The sequence below is a fragment of the Oreochromis niloticus genome, linkage group LG17, assembly GCF_001858045.2.
Source record: "Oreochromis niloticus isolate F11D_XX linkage group LG17, O_niloticus_UMD_NMBU, whole genome shotgun sequence".
In the NCBI taxonomy this organism is placed as follows: Eukaryota; Metazoa; Chordata; class Actinopteri; order Cichliformes; family Cichlidae; genus Oreochromis; species Oreochromis niloticus.
This window is the reverse complement of record NC_031981.2, coordinates 24319233-24338819: the sequence shown is the minus strand read 5'-3', so window position 1 is coordinate 24338819 and position 19587 is coordinate 24319233. Positions and strand designations below refer to the sequence as shown.

The 19587-nt window shown below is 42.3% G+C and overlaps 1 protein-coding gene across 1 annotated transcript; it reads left to right on the top strand.

The window, feature by feature from the left end:
- The first annotated feature begins 1482 nt into the window (after positions 1 to 1482).
- On the top strand, positions 1483 to 17148 carry orc1 (origin recognition complex, subunit 1). The gene is made up of 17 exons (XM_003448842.5): positions 1483 to 1758; positions 3572 to 3696; positions 4235 to 4407; positions 4482 to 4914; positions 6115 to 6382; positions 7995 to 8048; positions 8607 to 8708; positions 11853 to 12096; positions 12174 to 12280; positions 12664 to 12765; positions 12897 to 13068; positions 13395 to 13502; positions 14092 to 14241; positions 14655 to 14774; positions 14872 to 15041; positions 15145 to 15232; positions 16779 to 17148. Exons 1-17 carry the CDS (start codon positions 1664 to 1666, stop codon positions 16971 to 16973), a joined length of 2706 nt encoding a protein of 901 aa, XP_003448890.2. The 5' UTR covers positions 1483 to 1663; the 3' UTR covers positions 16974 to 17148.
- The last annotated feature ends 2439 nt before the right edge of the window (positions 17149 to 19587 follow it).

The window sequence follows — 19587 nt, the reverse complement described above, 5'->3', positions numbered from 1 at the left end:
GGTTGTAGCAGAAGAGAAGATTCACACTGATGGGCTTCATCCATCAGTGTGAATCTTCTGTTGCCTCTACTGTTGTTAACAGAAAATGCAAATCAAAATTACTATTCTGTTAAATATGGGAAATGTTACCAACTCTGTAGAGAATAATGGTGAGATGCAGTTGCACATCTTCATCATGAGAACTGATTCCTGAACCGCTCGTCCTGCATCATCTTCAATTATCAAGCTCTGTCAGCATGATCTCCATGATTCCTGGGATGTATTCCTTATAGACCACCCTCAGGTGTTTCTGCAGTGTGTCTAGCTTCTGACTCAATATACACCACAGACCTGAATCAGACCCTTTAGGTTACACACAACAGAGCAGGTCAGTCAGGAATCTTTCTAATTACTTTTTAAATGGCAGCACTGCCACAGAGAAGCTTTTAAAAACCTGAAGAATGCTGCTGAAACTAGAGGGTTTATATATCAATAAGATTAAGATTAATAAAGATTATGGCTTCATACAGCCATCACATCAAAAGACTTTATGACTTATATACCATACATCAAAGAGTAACTGCCACAGGAAAACATGACTGTCAGTGAAGACATGCATCTGTCTGCTGCTTCTACCATGGCACCATATTCAGCAGAGAAGACCACTTTGGTTTTGTCTCTCTAATTATGTGAGCTGGGACCACATCCTCACTTTAGGTTTGACAGCATTTCTAGTAGATAATGGCAGATGGCTTCAGCATGAACTGAGGCAGCGGTTTGAGGAAGGCCTCACATTATTAAACAACCCACAAACATAAAGGGCTTTATGTGCTGCTGTCAAACTTCATCATATAAACAAGTACAGAGAACTGTGCTGAAATCTGGAGTGACAAAGCAAAGCAGGTACAATTACAAATACAGATATCAGTGTCACAGTAAAAAGCCTAATTTGAACATGAATTTAGTTGTGATGACGAGCTGAGACAAAAAGGTAATCACTTATTCCACTTCCTCACCTAAAGTGGAACCTGCTCCCATCTGGTTCCCCCTCTCCACCTGCTCTAAAACAGAATAAATGTAAAGCACCCGAATCAGCACGTGAAGCCTAGAGTTGACTTAATGATGCTCACAGAAAAATATGTTTATCTCACAGTTGTTTGTGCAGGTTCTCAGTCATCCAGCTCATGGTAGTCTAAGGAGCTGCATGCACTACTTAACAGTCAACAAATCTTGTCTTAAGTCACTTTATACTGTGAAGTGTTCATTTAGGACAAAGTATACTGTAAATCTACAGAGTTGCCCGTTTTGCCATTTACGGAAAAGTCAGTGAACTTCTGTAAAAAACAAAACAAAAAACCCCAGAAAATGTTCAGGCATGAATTTACCTGGACATTTGAAGAGCAAATGAAGAGCAAAGCAGAAAGTTGCAGCAAGTTTATGCCTGGTGTCCAGACGCAAGGGCTGGAGTAATCAGCAGGGGGCAGCATGACGCCAGTGTTGGATCCGCAAGACACGAACAAGAAAACCGGAAACTACGCATTTTTTCGCGCGAAATCTCGTTGCTGTCCTGTGTATTGGATTTTCATTAGATTAAATCAGAGAAACGGCAGATCGGCTTCGCGGTGGAGAGAAGGTTATTTTGTTTTTTGTTGTCCTCTGTGTGAGCTGAAAGAGACGAAACAGGATGAAATATTTCACTCGAATGAAAATCAGACGAGTATATGAGTGGAGTGGAAAGCCACGAAGCTTCAACAGGAGGCTAAAAACCTACGACTATGAGTGAGTAATTCTTTTTCCACCTTAAAAAAGCCTTTTTATGCTCCGTCTTTTCAATGTGATGGTTAAAAATGTTTCTGTTGGAATAATTGAGGGAGATAAGAGTCCTGCGGATGAATTAAGTAGAATGACAAACTATCAAACAACAACTATGTGATACTCATTGAAGGCAGTGGAGGGCCGCGTGATTGTGGTGGGCCACACCAGAAGTGTATTCAGCTTAATAAATGAGCCCAATAGACTTCTGCTCATTATTAATCTATCTTTACAAAACCGTAATATTGATATTTTGTTGTCCCGAGCCCTCGATTCCTGGGGCTCGGACAACAATTGTCTGTTTATTTTAAAGAAGGGAAAGTCTAGCGCTCGTTGATCTTATTCTTCACTTTATGTTGTCGGCCTTTGCCTTTGATGTGGTTACAAAAATGTCAAAGTTACCGAAGTCGACACTCAAACAAAGTTAAAATGTAATTTACTGTTTACTGCCATAGTTTGTTTTATTGACTTGTTGCTACCAGTTTGTCCACAGTATTGAACTCTCCCAGGTACAAAGATGGTAACTGTGTTGTGGATATCACAGCTCTGATCCAGGCTCATGGGTGGAGTCAGTTTTAATGCAGTTTACTATGTTACTGTTTGCCTGGAGAGGGGCACAGTTTTAGTGATGGGTTGATGACGCCTCATGGAATGTGTGCACATTGACTTTATTGTGTGTTTTTGGTCCTCAAGAAATGAAAAAGAAAATTGGAAAGTGCATTTTTAGCACAAAGTCCTGTTGCTGTCCTGTTGAGCATGTTTCCTTTAACTTGGATTATAGTAGAGTATTATATTTATTATATTAGAGTATTATAGGATGATCAGGAATGGGCTGAAATTTGTGGCAATATTATAAAGTTGTTGAAAGATTCAACAGTTAGACTTATACAGTTACAAATAGATTACATTGATTTTATTGGACCCCACGTAGATTTTTTAGATCCAGTTTAAAAGAGTCAGCTTTTTTCTGTAATGGGATTTGGATTAAGGTACATTTCTGCTTTTGTTATGGTCTTGCTGTAAAATTTCTCTGTGATTTATGTTTTAAGAGATTGTAAAGAACCATCTGCTTTCCACAGTCCTTGAAACATTGGAGAAAGACTGCTAATATGATCAGATGAGAAGTCATCATGTGGTTGTGTGGCAGAATTTGGTAATGTAGCTGCTTTTTAAATCGTGTCATTTAGGCTACAGAGCAGAGACACATTTGTGGGGCGTTTGTGGACTTTAAATCCACACAGGTGTTATGAGCAGATGGAAGTACTCTACCCTTTTTTCCATCTCTGGGAACTCCTTCAAGGCTGTTTGAAAAACCATTGTGCAGAGTGTGCAAAGCAGTAATCAAAGCAAAGGGTGGCTATTTTGAAGAATCTAAAATATAAAACATGTTTTCACAGTTTTTTGTACTACATAATTCCACATGTGTTCAATTATAGTTTTGATGCCTTCTGTGAGAATCCACAATGTAAATAGTCACACATTTATTATTATGTCCATGTTGTAGCACATAGAGTGAAGTGTCTGTCTCAAAATGTTAACTAAACATTTCTAACTTTTGTTGAAAATGTGATTTATGTAATGCTGACCAGGTCATTTCAAGTATGTGGCTTGTTTTGTGGACTTTAAATCCACACTGGTGTTATGACCAGATGGAAGTACTCTACCATTTTTTCCATAGAAATCTAGAAGAACTGTTAAAGTGTATTTTCAGAAGTTTGTTAGTTATGTTTTGGTGTTTTGAAATGACCCGTTTTGAAATTTTAATGCCTGTTTGTTTCAGCTCTTTTGCGATCAGTGTGGAGGGTCTCTCAAAAATCATCATCAACACAGGCCAAGACATCTTCATAGAGGGGTGTGATGAAGACAACCCGTATGTGGCCAAAGTTACCAGGCTGTATGGTGATGGTGAGTCGTATTCACACAAGCTTGGATTTGGCTCAGCTAACCAAGGACCTGACATGTAGTTTTCTCAACTAATGACAAATAACTTGGGCTCTGATTTGGGACTTAGCTCAAGACAGATTTGGTTCTGACCCTCAAGCTGACATGGACGTGTCTCAAGTTTGACAAATAACTTTTTTTAAATTAACTAATTTTTTTTATGAATTGACATTGACTTTGGCAACTTGAGTCCTGAGTTGGACTTGCCTTAAATGATGATATATTATTTTAGACTTGAATAACCCAAAGAACAATCAAGTCCAACACAATCAATCATTGAATGTCTCTTGGCTATCTTAAGTCTGAGATCATATTAGTGGACACTTGAAATGGTCTTGTTTCAAATAGTAATGAATAATTTAGAACTTGATTTGGGACTTTCTTGGACTTCAGTTGGACTGAAACAACTCGAGACTAATCTCAAATGATCTAACTTGATATTTACTCTGTTCCACTTTGTACGAGACACTGACTTTCTTTGTCTTGTGCCTGTCTCTTCCAGAGAATGGGCAACAGATGAAGGCAGTAGTTCAGTGGTTCATCCGTGTGTCTGAATTGCCTGTCAACAAACTGAAATTGCTTGGCAGAGAGCCTCATCCGCAGGAGATCTTCTACTATGAATGTCGTAATTGTGATAATGAGGTCAACGTCGAGTCCATCCTCAGGCCTGTGAAGGTAAGCTTCATTTAAATCACAAATGCTTTAAAGTCAAATGCGAAAATGCTTAATTTCCTTCCTTTATCTCCAAGGTGAAGCACCTTGACAGCAATGACCCGTTCCCTGACTCCGCTGACAAAGACACCCTGTACGTGAAGTTGTCCTGGGACTCCAAGGTCTTCAGGGTGGTGAACTCGACCGTGGTGGAGTCTCCCGCTGAGCCAGCACCTGCTTCTTCACCTCCTTCCTGTCTTAAACCCTCCCTCCCAATGTCACCTTCTTGCTCCCAGTCTGCAGCCACCCCCAGAGGACCCTCTCGGCGTGTCCTACCCACACCGGACCACGCCATAATGCACAAGGCGTCATTAGGGGAAGTTGGCTGCAGCAGTGTAGGTACACCTGCCAATGTCGAGGCCGAGTCCCTTCACTCGGCCACTAAGCTGTCAGCATCGAAATGCCTCAGTGCCAAGAGGAGGAATGCCACAGCCAGGACACCTGGTGTCCGAAAGAGACTGGAGCTCAGCAGTGAGTGTTTGCACAAGGATTTTAAAATGCAACCACTTTGTCGTACCAGAGAACAACAGGGCTATATATATATTTCTAATACCAAAAGCTGTGAAGTTTGAATAAAAACAGAATGCAAGAATTTGCAAGTCTGCATAAATCAATTTTTTATTCACAATCGAACATAGAATACCTGTGCAAGCTGAGAAAATGTACGATTTTTAAGAACAAAAAAAGTCAAATTAAGAAGAAAAGGCTATTTATGGATGGCACCGGCACCTGTGTAGCATACCCTCTTCTTTTTTCTTTTTTTTTCCAGAAAGGAATTTTCTCCTTATCTTATATAGGATTCTCGCTCCTCAACAGAACTGGATCATTGTCATATTTATTGTTTCATGATCCAGTAAATGTTTTCAATTGGCCAATGGCCTGGACCAGGCCAGTTCAGCACCTGGACCCTTCTACAAAACCAATATGCGATTTAACAGGAACAAGTTTCTCTAAACCCCGTAGATGCCTTTCAGCATTGTCGGTGCCTTTCCAGATGTGCAGGTCAGTTCCATGAATACTAATGTACCTCCATATTATCATAACAAGCTGGATGGCCCCTCTTCCTTTTTGTCCCGAGGATGCAGCATTCTTGTCTCCCAAATTTCTAGTTTCAGTTTATTTGACCAAGCAACAGTTTTCAACTTTGTCTCAGTCCATTTTAAATCAGCTATGACCCAAAGAAGACGGGTCATAGATGAAAGCCCACAGATTACAGGAATCCAAGACTGATTTTCGGCCGTGTCCTTGATGATGAGATATTCAAAGTCTTGGCTTTTATGTTGAGAAACATTTTTCTGAATTTATTCCACAATTTGTAGATATATTTGCAGATTTAGTGACAATGCCCATCTTTACATTTGAGAAACTCTGTGTCTCAAATACGGCCTTTTTAATCCAATCCTGTTGCAGTTGATGTTCATTTTAGATGTATTTAAAAGCACTTTTTTAGCCCTTTGATCTGATTGCGAATAAAATATGGATTAGAGATTTGCAATTCATTGCATTTTCTTATTTATTTACATTGTAAACAGAATCCCAAGTTTTGGGGCCAATACCTTACAATATGAAGCGCCTTGAGGTGGCTGTTGTGATTTGGCACTATATAAATAAAACTGCATTAAGTGAATAAAACATTGAATAAAACTCTGTTGTCAATCTTTGTCCTGTCAGGTCCAGAAAAGTCAGTGACAGGTGAAGAAGTCCTGAGTCAGCTGCTAAATGAAGAGTTGGAATCAAAGGTGACACTGACTCGCAGGCCTCCTCCCTCTCCCGCTCATCCTCTGCGCGTCACCCACAGCCTCACACCCCTGAGGAAGGCCCACAGACCCACCGGTGCTCAGTGTGGTGTCCCCTTAAAGTCCTCATCTGTCTTCCTCAACAAATGGCCTCTCTCTGATTCGGAAAGCCCTCTGTCACCAGCCAAGGATGACTCCACAAGGTCAGCGCCGTCTCGCACACAGACGCAGTCATTTAATTATGTAAATTCCACCGTCACACAGTTTACTATATTCAGTAGAAACTCTAAGTTAGGTTTAGGATTAGGGATTTTCAAGTTAAGAGATTTTCATTGACACCCACAGCTTCCTACTTTCAGCTTAAGGTCCATTTAGGTTTAGCTTGTTTTAAACTTTTCAAATGCAAAGATAAACGGGTCAAAACCAGAAAGCTTCTATATTTAGTTTTTTAAAATGACTTAAACTCGATGTAAACATACATACTTGTAGTGAAAGGGCTCGTCGTAGCTCAGTGTTGATTTTCTACTGGTCAAAACGGGTTCAAAAGGAATGTGAACGTAATTGTACCCGAGCTAAATTAGGTTATTGGTTTAAAACCTGAGATAACTGGTATTAAACCAAGCACACTGGTGCCACTTTCAGTCCTTGGGAAGGTGATGAAATGGTGACTGGTTCAACAAAGAACTTGGTTAGGACACAGAGGATAAGAGATGCCACTCCAAGGAGAGTATACAGTGGTGTGAAAAAGTGTTTGCTCCCTTACTGATATCCTCTTTTTTTGTATGTTTGTCACACTTTAGTCTTTGTTGTTGTTTGATGCTCTGAAACATTTGACAAAGACAACAAACATGCACTTTCTAAATAAAGGTGTTTATTATTAAAGGGGGGGTCCAAACCCACATAGCCCTGTGTGGGGAAAAAAGTGACCCCCTCCGCTTCTTATGGTGACTCCACCTTAAGAAAGAGACTAGGCAAGAAATGGCCAGCATGGCAAGAATATCCTAAAAATTTGTGCAAAATATTGTGTGGATGAAGTGACAAAGGTTGAACTTTTTGGAAGGTGTGTTTCACACTACATCTCATTACAGTAACAGCATTTCAGAAAAGGAAGATCATACTAACAGCTAGATGTGATGGTGGTTGTGTGATGGTCCGGGGCAGGTGAGGACCTGGAAGACTTGCTGTGGTAAATGAACTATGAATGCTGCTGTCTGCCAAAACATCCTGAAGGACAAAGTCCAGCCATCTGTTTGTGACCTCAAGCCAAAGCACACCTCAGGTCTGCAGCAGGACAGTGAGCCAAAGTCAACCTTTGAATAGCTTAAGAAAAACAAAATGAAGACTTTGGAGGGGCCTGGTCGAAGTCCTGACCTGAATCTCATTGAGATGCTGTGGCATGACCTTAAAAAGGTGGTTCATGCTGGAAAATCCTCCAATGTGGCTGAATTACAACAATTCTAGAAAGATGAGTGGGTCAGAAACCCTCCACAGTGCTTCACTACTAGTTATCAGAAATGCTTGATTGCAGTTGTTGCTGCTAAGGGAGGCCCAACCAGTTATTAGCCATGTAGGTTTGGATTTGGTTTTTGATGTCCTTCATTTCCCTCTCAGCTCCCATGAGGCTGCACAGAGTGATGTCACAGAGAGAATTTCTCCCTGCAGTTTTGTGCTCTTAATGTTGTTTGTGTGAGTTTGTACAGAGAGTTGAACTGAAAAATTAAAATAAAGCACATATAGCCATATTAAAGTGATTAGCCTTTCAGTGTCTAGAGAGATTTTCAAATGTTGTAACAAGTCCTGTGTGTTTTCAAACAGAGCTACACAAAAGAAAGAGCTGGAAACCATTAAAGAGCCAGTCCTCAGTGTTCTGTGAGTACACTCATCCATACATTTACCCATCATCATCTTTCACTCTGCACACAGACACAGCACCACGTGATGCTAATGTGACCTGTTTATCATTGGTGTTGCAACATGTTTGGCTTGCTACAGTTTGTATCCAGTTCTCCCTCCCCCTGAGAAGAATCTCAACTGATACAAAAAATTTTTTGAAATTGATACAATAGGTGCATCTACCAAAAATTTCGAATTTGATTCTAAGTGACCTTGACTTCAAGATTAGAGGTCAGAGTTTTCTGAAAATAATTTGAGAACGATTCAATGTGTGATTTTAAAGTTTATGTCTGGTTAGTGATTTCTTGTGCTGATTAATCTTAGATTAGTAGTTCCGATCGCTTTGTGCCAGATTCATGAGAAGGAATAAAAATGTACCAGGTTCACCTGACTAATATTCATATTCACATACAAGTCACACACACTGTGCATTTGATATATGCGTTGAATTTAAGTATGTGGTTTTCCTTATGTAGACTAAACCAAAAACTACAGGTATTTCCTCTTATACCCGTCCATGTGTTGTGTGTGTAGAGCGGAGGTGGAGAATGAAAAGTCTCCAATGGTCACTGAAACACCGAGGAGCTCTAAGAGGAAGTCGGCCATGCTGGTGTCATCACGCATCAAGAAACAGCTGTGAGTGCAAAAGTGGATCCATGGGATCTCTCTTATTTTTACATACAGTGGTGTGAAAGAGTGTATGTATATGTCTGTTTGTATGTGCATTTATGCAAAACGACCCTGCAGGCAGTCTTGAAACTTGGATCCTCTGCCAGAGGCCTAGGAGCGTGAGGTCCTGGGCAGTATTTTCTGGACAAAGATCTTGGATGTCATTCCTGGGATCTGCTGGAGCCACTTGCCTGGTTTGGGGGAAGCTTCACTGTCCCAAGTGCACCACGTACCACGGGGACCATAGTTGCTTCTAACTTCCATATCTTTTTTAGCTCCTCTGTTAGCCTTGGGTATTTCTCCAGCTTCTCCTGTTCCTTCTTTCTGATGTTGCTATCACTTGGCACAGTTGGATCTATCTCCACAGCCTTCTTCCTCTACTTATTCAGCACTAGTATGATCGGTTGGTTAGCCATCACCAATTTGTCCATCTGTGTCTACAAGACCCACAGGATCTTAGCTCGGTCATTCTCAGCCACCCTAGAGGCATATCTTCTAGGTTATACTCGGCACAGATGTTTCTGTACACTATGCCGGCCACTTGGTAATGGTGTTCCATGTATGCCTGCCTGCTAGCATCTTGCATCCTGTTATGCGCTGGATTGTCTCAGTGGCATCTTTACACAGCCTGCACCTGGGGTCTTGTCTGGTGTGATAGACCCCAGCCTCTATGGATCTTGTGCTCAGAGCTTGTTCCTGTGCTGCCATGATTAGTGCCTCTGTGCTGTCTTTCAGTCCAGCTTTGTCCAGCCACTGGTATGACTTCTGGATGTCAGCCACCTCCACTATTTGCTGGTGGTACATGCTGTGCAGGGGCCTGTCCATCCACAATGGTTCCTGTTCTTTCTCAAGTTTCTGCTGCCTGAAGTATTCATGATGCACACATCATCTTCTTGATGATCACGGATGTTTGTTTCATCCTGGTTATTGGTTCTGACACCCACTAGTACTCACCCTTGTTCCTTTCACTTAGCATACAGTCTCAGGATGCTGGAGTTTGGGTGAAACCCTCCATGCATGGTAAGGAGCTTTCTTGTCTTGCTGTCAGTGGCTTCTGTCTCCTTCTTTGGCCAGCTTATTATCTCAGCAGGATATCTTGTGACTGGCAGGGCGTAGATGTTGATTGCCTGGATCTTGTTCTTGGTTGCAGCTTTCCTAGTGGCCCTTTCATGATTCCCATTTGCCTGTGGTATTCCAAGGTACTTGTAGCTGTCCTCAATGTTGCCTGCTGGTAGTTCTGACTGCCTTCCCTATCCTTGTTACCATGTGACTACACTCCAGTGTTGTTGGTGTAGTGTCTACTGGTGTGGGTCAGTTAATCGATGTGCCATTCACTCTTGGCATACAGCTCGGTGTCATCCATGTGGAGGAGGTGGCTGACGATTGCTCCATTTCATAGTCGGTATCCTTAGCTAGTCTTGTTGATGATTCGGCTGAGGCGGTTCAGGTCTGTGCGAAACGGCAGCAATGACAGAGCATCTCACTGGTAAATCCCACACTTAATGGCAACTTGTGCAACTGGCTTATAGTTTGCCATTGAATTTCTGATCTAATTTGTTTGTGTCCATGTGCGTGCAGCGCGATAGTTTCTCCAGCACTGTTTCTCCTCACATGCAAGGCTTTGAATAGTCAGGCCCCAGCTTATCTTAATGACCTTAAAGTACCATATCAGCCCATTAGAGCACTTCTCTCTCGGACTGCAGGCTTACTTGGGGTTCCTAGGATATTTAAAAGTAGAAGAGCCTTAGGCAGAGTCGGCAGAGCCTTCAGTTTTCAGGCCCCTCTTCTGTTGAACTGGATTCCAATTTGGATTCAGGAGACAGACAGTATCTCTACTTCCAAGATTAGGCTTAAAACTTTCCTTTGTGATAAAGCATAGAGTTAGGGCTGGATCAGGTGACCCTGAATCCTCCCTTAGTTATGCTGCACTAGGCATAGGCTGCTGGGGGAATCTTATGATGCATTATTTCTTCTTCAGTCACCTTTCTCACTCACTATGTGTTAATAGACCTCTCTGCATTGAAGCATTACTTGTTATTCATCTCTGACTCTCTGTCTCTTTTGTCCTGTCTTCCTCATCTCACCCCAACTGGTTGTAGCAGATGGCTTCTCCTCCCTGAGCCTGGTTATTCTAGAGGTTTCTTCCTGTTAAAAGGGAGTTTTTCCTTCCCACTGTCGCCAAACTCCTTGCTCATAGGGGGTCACATGATTGTTGGGTTTTTCTCTGTACTGTAGGATGTACCTTACAATATAAACTGCCTTGAGGCGACTGTTGTTGTGATTTGGCGCTGTATAAATAAACCTGAATTGAATGGAAAGTTGAACAACGAGAACGTTCTGAGTTCGACTCAACCAACTAGTCGAGGCCTTTCTGTGTGGAGTTTGCATGTTCTCTCCAAGTACACTGGTTTCCTCTGAAGTTAATTACATCTAAATTGTGCATAGGGATTTGATTTGATTTGATATACCTTTATTAGTCCCACAAGGGGAAATTTCATAAGGCTGCCGACCTATTGCACGCAATGGCGGCGCCATCTTACCCTCCGACCATACATACATTACACAAAAACATCACATGGGGAAGACAGGTCAGAGAGGTATAACAATGGAAAATGCACCACATGAGGAAAGATAAGGAGAAAAAAAATAACTCCTCCCAGACTGAGCTCCAACAGGGTTATCAGGCTGCCGACCTGTACAGGGTGTACCCCACCTCTTGTCCAGTGATTGCCACATCATAAAGTCATGCATGAATATGTGGAGCAAAATTAAGTATAATTAGTAAGTGTTCTTTGAAACCACACAGTGTGCATAATTTATAAGGGCCAGTAAGCTTCCAGGCCTTAAAACATTTCAAGCAATAAGAAATACCTCGATTAAAGGTGTGAGGGCACCATTACTGCTGCTTGAAGCTTGAATTAACACGATTTGTTTCAAGTGGTCATTTTAACGTTCACACCCTTTCTTTTGTTTTATTGTTGTTTTTTTTAACTTGTGTCACTCTTATGTAGTCTGTGTTTTGGCTTCGTAGCACCACCAGAATCAAACATTAAAGTGAAGAACGACTTGTAAATCTTAAGGGTGTCTGAGCTGCCTTATGTGTTCCATCAGGAATCTTCTGGAAAACCATCAGGACCCAAACTCATCCGGAGAGGAAGAGGATGAGTTTGTTCCATCTAAGAATGACTTGCTGAGCAGCAGCGAAGAGGAGGGTCAAGATGAGGATGGGCCGAATATTGATGATCAAGTGTCAGCGAAGAAGTTTCGATATGTTGCAACGGGTTCTCGCAATTCTCGTTCAAAACAGAAATCTTACTCCTCAGCGAGAACGCAACGAAGAACTCCCGCAAAGAAGGTGATGAAGACCAGACGCACACTGATATTCAGACATGAGATCACCACTTTCTCACCGTCTCTCTAATATTTCTACAGATCTCACCGGGAACGCCACAAACCCCCCGTCATGCCACACCCAGCATCCCCATCAGGTCCCTGCAGACCCAACAGCCGGCTAACATCCTGGAGGAAGCCAGAGCCAGGTGAGCTCATGGTAGACACAAGTGAAAGGACTCAGAAAACTAAACTGTCTTTGTTGCAGTGCAGACACATCAGATGGTGAGCATGACGCTTCAACATATCCATGTTGTATGTTGTATGATAAAGATACATCCGTGGACCTTTTTTCTTTTTTTGTTTGAACCGCAACCACAGTGCAGCAACAATGCATGAACCTTTCAGGTGGACTTTGAGTGTCCTTGAAAGTCAAACAGGAACAACTGTCGTGTATGTGTGAAAGAGGGAGTAGTAACGCATGTTGCACTCACAAAGTAGAAGATGGCAAGTTGGTGCAGTAAAAGTTTACTTGGGGATCGACTGAAATTTAAACCTGTTGTATTTTAATGAGTTTTTCCTCTTTTATCAGGCTGCATGTGTCATCGGTGCCAGAGTCTCTGCCCTGCAGGGAGCAGGAGTTTCAGGACATCTACAGCTTTGTGGAAAGCAAGATCGTTGACAACACAGGAGGGTGAGAGAAAGCTTTTCGCAGTCTTACTAGAGTCGCATCTGCACACTTCAGGGTCTACATGTCTCGAGGCTGTTGGCTTTTTTTTTTTTTTTTAAAACTGTGGTCTTTATTGTGATTTCGTTTTATTACAGGTGCATGTACATCTCTGGTGTGCCAGGAACGGGAAAGACGGCGACAGTTCATGAGGTGATTCGCTGTCTGCAGCACGCAGCTGACATGGACGAAATCCCTTCATTCCACTTCATCGAGATCAATGGGATGAAAATGACAGACCCACACCAGGCCTACGTCCAAATCCTACAGGTGGGAATGAAGCTTTTTCACAGCCTCTGCAGGCTTCAGTCAGGACTGTAATAATCATTTTGCTTTGTCACTTCACCAACTTACTCTTCAGAGCTTATAACAGGGATGCTCGTGTGTGTGTGTGTGTGTGTGTGTGTGTGTGTGTGTGTATATACAGTGTATAGTGCTATCTGTCCCTATGTGCTTTTATCCAACATTCACAGACTTGTAATTAATGCATGGGGGCAGCTCGGGGTTCAGTGTCCTGGCCAAGGATACTTTGACACATGGGCTATCTGCTGACCTGCCGTACTAACGTCTCTCATTCATTTATCTCATCCCTGCAGAAACTGACTGGTCAGAAAGCCACACCTGACCACGCAGCAGTTCTGTTGGAAAAGAGATTCAGCAACCTAGCGCCCAGGAAGGAGACTATTGTGCTGCTTGTGGATGAAGTAAGAACTATTTTTAAAGAGGAAATTTTTTCCGCTTATCCTTATCATAGTCACGGGGGCCCAGAGGTTATCCCAGCTACAGTAGAGTGAAAGGCAGGGGACACCCTCAGTATATCAACAGTGTGCCACAGGGCTAACACAGATGGATAACTATGTGCACTTACATTGACAAATATGGGCAATTTAGAGTCACCAACTAACCCAACCCTAGTAACTGCATGTGTTTCAACTGCATGTGTACCCGGAGAGAACCCACAGAGGCACATGAAGAACATGCAAACTCCACACAGATAGTTGACTATTAGCCCTGTGTTAGGTTGGTGACCTATCCAGGGTTGGCCCCCGCCTCTCACCCTATGATAGCTGGGATTGGCTCCAGCCCCCTCCCACCCGTAACCCTTTCCCCTGTAAGGATGAGCGGGAAGAGGATGGATGGATAATTTTTGCTAAGCATGTTGAAGAATCCCAGGCTCCTCAGGAAATGGTGCCTGCTCAGACCATGTATAGAGCCTGTGTCCTTGTCTGTCACTTTTAAGTAAGAATTGTGACAGCAGAGTAACAATCCAGTTTTTGTTTTGGCCCGCTGTAGTTAGACCTGCTGTGGACGAGGAAGCAGAACGTGATGTACAACCTGTTCGAGTGGCCGGCACGGCGTCATGCTCGCCTGGTGGTGCTGACCATCGCCAACACAATGGATCTGCCCGAGAGAATCATGATCAACAGAGTGGCCAGTAGACTGGTGAGACTGTGGTTAAACACTGTTATTCTTTACATTCCCTGACAGCAATACTATGAATGATGGTTTAAAGGTCGCTGCTGTGTGGTAAAGAGATTTGAGCATGAAGCCAAAGCTGCAATTTACTGGCTGATTTATGTTCCTGCCCTCACATGGACACAAGCTGAAGCTACTGTGAGAAAGTAGTAGTAACAGAAATGCACTTGTGTAATTCTCATTCAAGTGTCAGACTGTGTTAAACAATTTGACATCACTTTACTTCCTGTCTTTTCGAGATAATTTCTTCTCCTACTTATTTTGCTTTTCAGCCCTTTGAATATCTGAATATTAATACAACAACTAAATATCTCGTTCAGATGACTTGTAGGAAAAAACATAAACAAAAAGCCACTGATCATTTGTATTGCTGCTTCCAGGGTTTGACCAGGATGTCATTCCAGCCGTACAGCTTCAAGCAGTTGCAGGAGATCATCATGTCCAGGCTGAACAAGTTGAAGGCCTTTGAGGAGGACGCTCTGCAGTTGGTGTCCAGGAAGGTTGGCAACCAGATTGTCTTTAATGCAGTCTCACCTGCTCTGTTGTGTATTCACCTGCCCACCGTCAGGTCACGTCCGTGTCCCTCACATCTGGCAGGTAGCTGCTCTGTCCGGTGATGCTCGCCGATGTTTGGACATCTGTCGGCGGGCAACGGAGATCTGTGAGCACTCAGCTGCTGACCCTTCCTCCACAGGATTGGTGGGAATGAGTCACGTGATGGAAGCATTGAATGAGATGTTTTCCTCTGCCTACATCACTGCCATCAGGTGAGACCAAACCTTTGGTCACATTGGTAATGCACGCTGTAGAGATGTGCATTGGCAGCTGTAAGGAGAAGTGACTGATGTGGTTTGGTTTGGATTTTTTCAGGTGTGCGTCAACACAGGAGCAGCTCTTCCTCAGAGCTGTTATTACAGAGTTTAGGCGGCTGGGATTGGAAGAGGCGACTTTCCAACAGGTGAGAAATATAAAACAACTAAAGTTACTAAAACAAAACCAACAAGCCTCTGTAGACTGTACATGAAACTATTCCATAAGTTGATTTACCTTTGTAAAGGCTTCAATAAATACACATTTAAAGAATATAACACTAAAACTAACATGAATGCAGATATTCATTCATAATATTCTATAAATCATGTTTCGCTGGCTGTTCTGTGAGGAATTAGATGAGCTCAGAAACACAGGCCTACAGCTTTATTTAAATTACAGTCTATCTTTACATCACACATGTTGACCGAGGTGGTTAGCAAGAGAAAAACGGCCTTTCAGCTTACCCAGCTCCAGTCGTCGTTAACTGGAGGTGAATGAGAGAGATCTCTGCAGTGTCCTAAAGAATGAAATGCGTGTAGATTTCAGTGACAGTGGCAGTAATGCAAAGTCTGGATGCACATATTAAGCGACAGGCAACGAGCTTTGTAACAGTGCAGTCTGACATGAAAGGAGAAATATCACTTTACTTTGGTATGTTTTCATTTATCTGTTTTTAGCAAGCGCTGCTTGCATAATATCCAGAGGATGTTGCATTGGAATAACTTCCTTCCTGTATATTCTCTCTAAATAAGCCTTGGTACTGCCCCATTTTAGAGTCTGACAATGGGTCCAATGATTTCATCCCAAAACCTAGTGGCCCTCAGGGCTGTTGCCTATCCTGTACTGGTCTGTGCATCCCTCCATGCCTATGTCTCACCAGACCATCACTGGTCCACCTCAGTATGACCCATCAGTCATGCTGAATGATGTAACAGGCAGCATAATGTTCTCTACAGATTGTTGAGAGACTTTTATGTTTGTCACATATGTTTAGAATGAGCCTGCTGTATTCTCTAAAAAGCATCGGTGTACCTGCCAGTTCTGGTTCTCTATGGCAAATGCCAGTCTCGCTCCATGGCACTGAGCACATGGACCACTAGAGGGTGTCATGCAACCAGTAGTACACTGGTCAGAAAAGATGAGGAGGAAAAAATGTCAGTTACCGCTTCCTGCAAGACCCTCCCTGTTTTGGGGTTTCTCATTGTTACCCCTCTAGTGCACGTGTTAATTTAATTTAAACTAAAGCTGCTGAAATTAATTAATCCTCTCAGCTACTTAACTGACCTGATATCCTCTTAATTAGGGTTATATTAGCACAGAAATCATTAAAAGTAGTACCTTTTTTAAATTGGGGATTTAAAACTTGTAATAGGCAGCTTTAGCTCTCTTTGCCTGTGTGGCAATTCCATGAATGTTTCAACTTATAAACCTCTTTTCCCTCAAACAAAACGTGTGATGATTGACAGATAACACAAAAACACTCTAGTACTACAATAATTGATAGCTGCAGCCCAAATTTTCTACAGTTATAAGCTTAAAAGGCTACACATAAAGATAACAATTGTAGCTGATTGTGTCATTTTAACACAGTCCACAGCAATTTTACCCACTTTCACATTGCACTGTGAAATTGAAGTGCTGTGTCTCAACTTGAAATGCAACATAAGGTCCCCTTGTGTTTTGTATGCCAGGTGTTCGTGCAGCACCAGGCTCTCTGTCGGATCGAAGGTCTTAAGCCCATCGGGGTCTCGGAGGGTCTGGCTGTTTGTCAGCGGCTGGGAGCCTGCAGGTTGCTGCTGCTGGAACCAAGTCACCTGGGAGTCCTGCAGCGCATCCGACTCAACGTCAGCCAGGATGACATCTTTTATGCCTTGAAAGCCGACTGAAGGAGGAGTCTTTCACACAAACTGAACTATGTCAGAAAAGTGAACCCTCGTCCACGGATTTCAGTTATGAGCTTAATTCTTTGTCATGCCCCCAATTTTGCTGGAAAATTTTCTTCCATCTCTGGATTTTATTTTTGTTTCAGTCTTAAATGTACAATAAAACTCTTTAATAATCCCTCAGTTGCTTTCTTGGAGTAATATTAAAACCTCTTTGATTATAGTTTCCTTCTTAGAGTTTTAGCTGCAGTTTAGGGATCAGGAAGACTCATGCTGTAAAGAAACTTCTCTGCTAGCAGAGTTTGATCAGAGTTTTTAATATGGAAAAACACATCATCATCATGACTGTGGACCATGTTGCCGATTCACTGAAGCACAACTCTTTTCTCTATGAACCAAGGAATACTTTTTTTTTGGTAATCATTATGTAGCATATCTACATTTTGTTCATTAAACAAGTTGTTCATAAACACAAACCCATGTTTGTTTAATGTCAATGATCTGCAGCTACAAACAAATGAAATTAACTGTTGTGCTTCTGCTGTCGGTTTTGTGACCTACATGTTTATTTTTTGTTTTTGACCTATGTGGTATATGTGATTTAAGATATTATGTGGTTTTCGAGAAGAAAAACTCATTTGAGGAAGGATATTTGGCACGCAGACTGCAATAGTCAGGGATCAAGCCATCAACCTTCCAATTAGTAGATGACCTGCTCTACCGCCCGAGCAGGGGCGGATCTAGAAGGGTGGCATGGGGTGGCAAGTGCCACCCTAAAATGATCCCGTGCCACCCCAGTTTTGCATATGACAGTGTTGTTTATTAAAATAAGATAGCATTAACACTTTGAGCGTAGTTACAGTCAACAGTGAATATAAATGCTAAAACTAAATATATTGCATAGTGTTCCCCCCCTCCACCATTAACAAATGGTTCAGCCCATAGCAGGATGGCTTTTTTCTTGTTTTCAGTAGCAAGCGATGCTTATGGTTGTGCCAGAGCACATTTTGAACAACACCATGGGAATTTCGGATTTTACACAGGTGGTTGGATGTTACACTCTGGAAATGGAAGGAAGGTGAGTGTTATTAACCCTCTGTGGTCCACGGACACGCTGCACCTCCAAATCACATGACTAATGTAAGCTGACATAGCAACAAGCTGCAGCCACGCGGAGTCTCTGTTTCAGCCCACATTGAAAGTTCGGACTTCAAAGTTTTTAAATTTTAATTACAGGCCAGTAAATCCAGAGTTATGATAATATATATAAGCCACGCTTTTTTCTAAATACTGTCGTCGCGTTTTTGTGTGTGTGTTTTAAGCGTTTTCTAAGGACAGCGCGAAAACAGTAAAGAAAGGAAAAAAAGACACCTCTTTCCTATTGGTGGAAAAATGTACCATGTCGACCAATTAAAAGAAAAAGTCAACACATGGGATTTGGTTGTTTAGGAAGAGGGGAGAGTTTTGGGAGTGACGGTAAGGGCAGCGAGACAGAGCAAGCGAGTGAGAGGGAGAGAGAGAGAGAGGGAGAGTTTGTAGATGTGGGAGATTTGTGACGTTAAGTGTGGAGTGTATACTTAGTGTGTTGTGTTGTCTTGTGTAGTTGTTTTGTTTTGTGTGTCAGTGAGGGCACTAATGAATGTCACAAAGGTACATTTGCAACGTAAAGACTGTCACTAAGTCAGTGGTTCCCAAACTTTTTTTGCCAGGCCCCCCTTTGTTTTACAAGAAAAATGTATGTAACAATGTGATTGTTTTCTAACAAAAAACAGTGTGAAACTTAAGTTAGACTTGTGTTTGTAAATGAACCGCCCCATGTTGTGTACCTTTCTGGATTTTATACTTATTGGGCTACATATTTATTTATTATACAGGCTATACCAGGGGTCGGCAACCCGCGGCTCTTTAGTCCTTATACTGCGGCTCCGCCTGGTTTGGGCAAATAAATTAGAAGTATTTAGCTGAAGTGTATTTTATTTATGTTAGTTCTTTTTAACTCGTAGTTCTAAATTGGAAGATTATTGTGATATTGAAATATAAAAATAAAATTATATTCTATTATTTTTTCATCGCTCAAAATAAGCGTCACACTCGCGGAAGCCGGTATACCCGCCGAAACGCCGTGCATTTACTTTCAACCCCAGGTAGGCCAATTATGGATCTTCGGATCCACATTATGTCAGCAGCTGTTCTCCACCGTGAACTATGTTAAAGACAAACACCGTTCACGCCTGACAGATGACAGCTTACAGTCCTGCGTAAACTGACTTCGTATAGCCCCGATTTGCGGACTCTGTGCGCAGAGGTTCAGGAGCAGAAGTCCCATTGTAAACAAATCACGGCAGACCCGACAATGTTTCCATGAGCATGCTTTTGAGCATCTCTTTATTGAGCACTTTTCACACACGGTTGCTGTACGCATACAGCCGGCTGTAGCTTTTCAGCTCACAGCCCGACACACACCACCAACAACACAACAGCACAGATTGCCGGAGGTTTCTTCCTTATAAAAGGGAGTTTTTCCTTCCCACTGTCGCCAAAGTGCTTGCTCATAGGGGGTCATATGATTGTTGGGTTTTTCTCTGTATTTATTATTGTGCTATCTACTGTACAATAT

Coding starts and splice junctions, on each gene's coding strand:
- orc1 (XM_003448842.5), top strand. CDS start 1,664: ATGAAATATTTCACTCGAATGAAAATCAGACGAGTATATGAGTGGAGT. Junction 4,915..6,114: donor AAAGAGACTGGAGCTCAGCA/GTGAGTGTTTGC, acceptor TTGTCCTGTCAG/GTCCAGAAAAGTCAGTGACA. Junction 14,242..14,654: donor ACAGAGTGGCCAGTAGACTG/GTGAGACTGTGG, acceptor TGCTGCTTCCAG/GGTTTGACCAGGATGTCATT.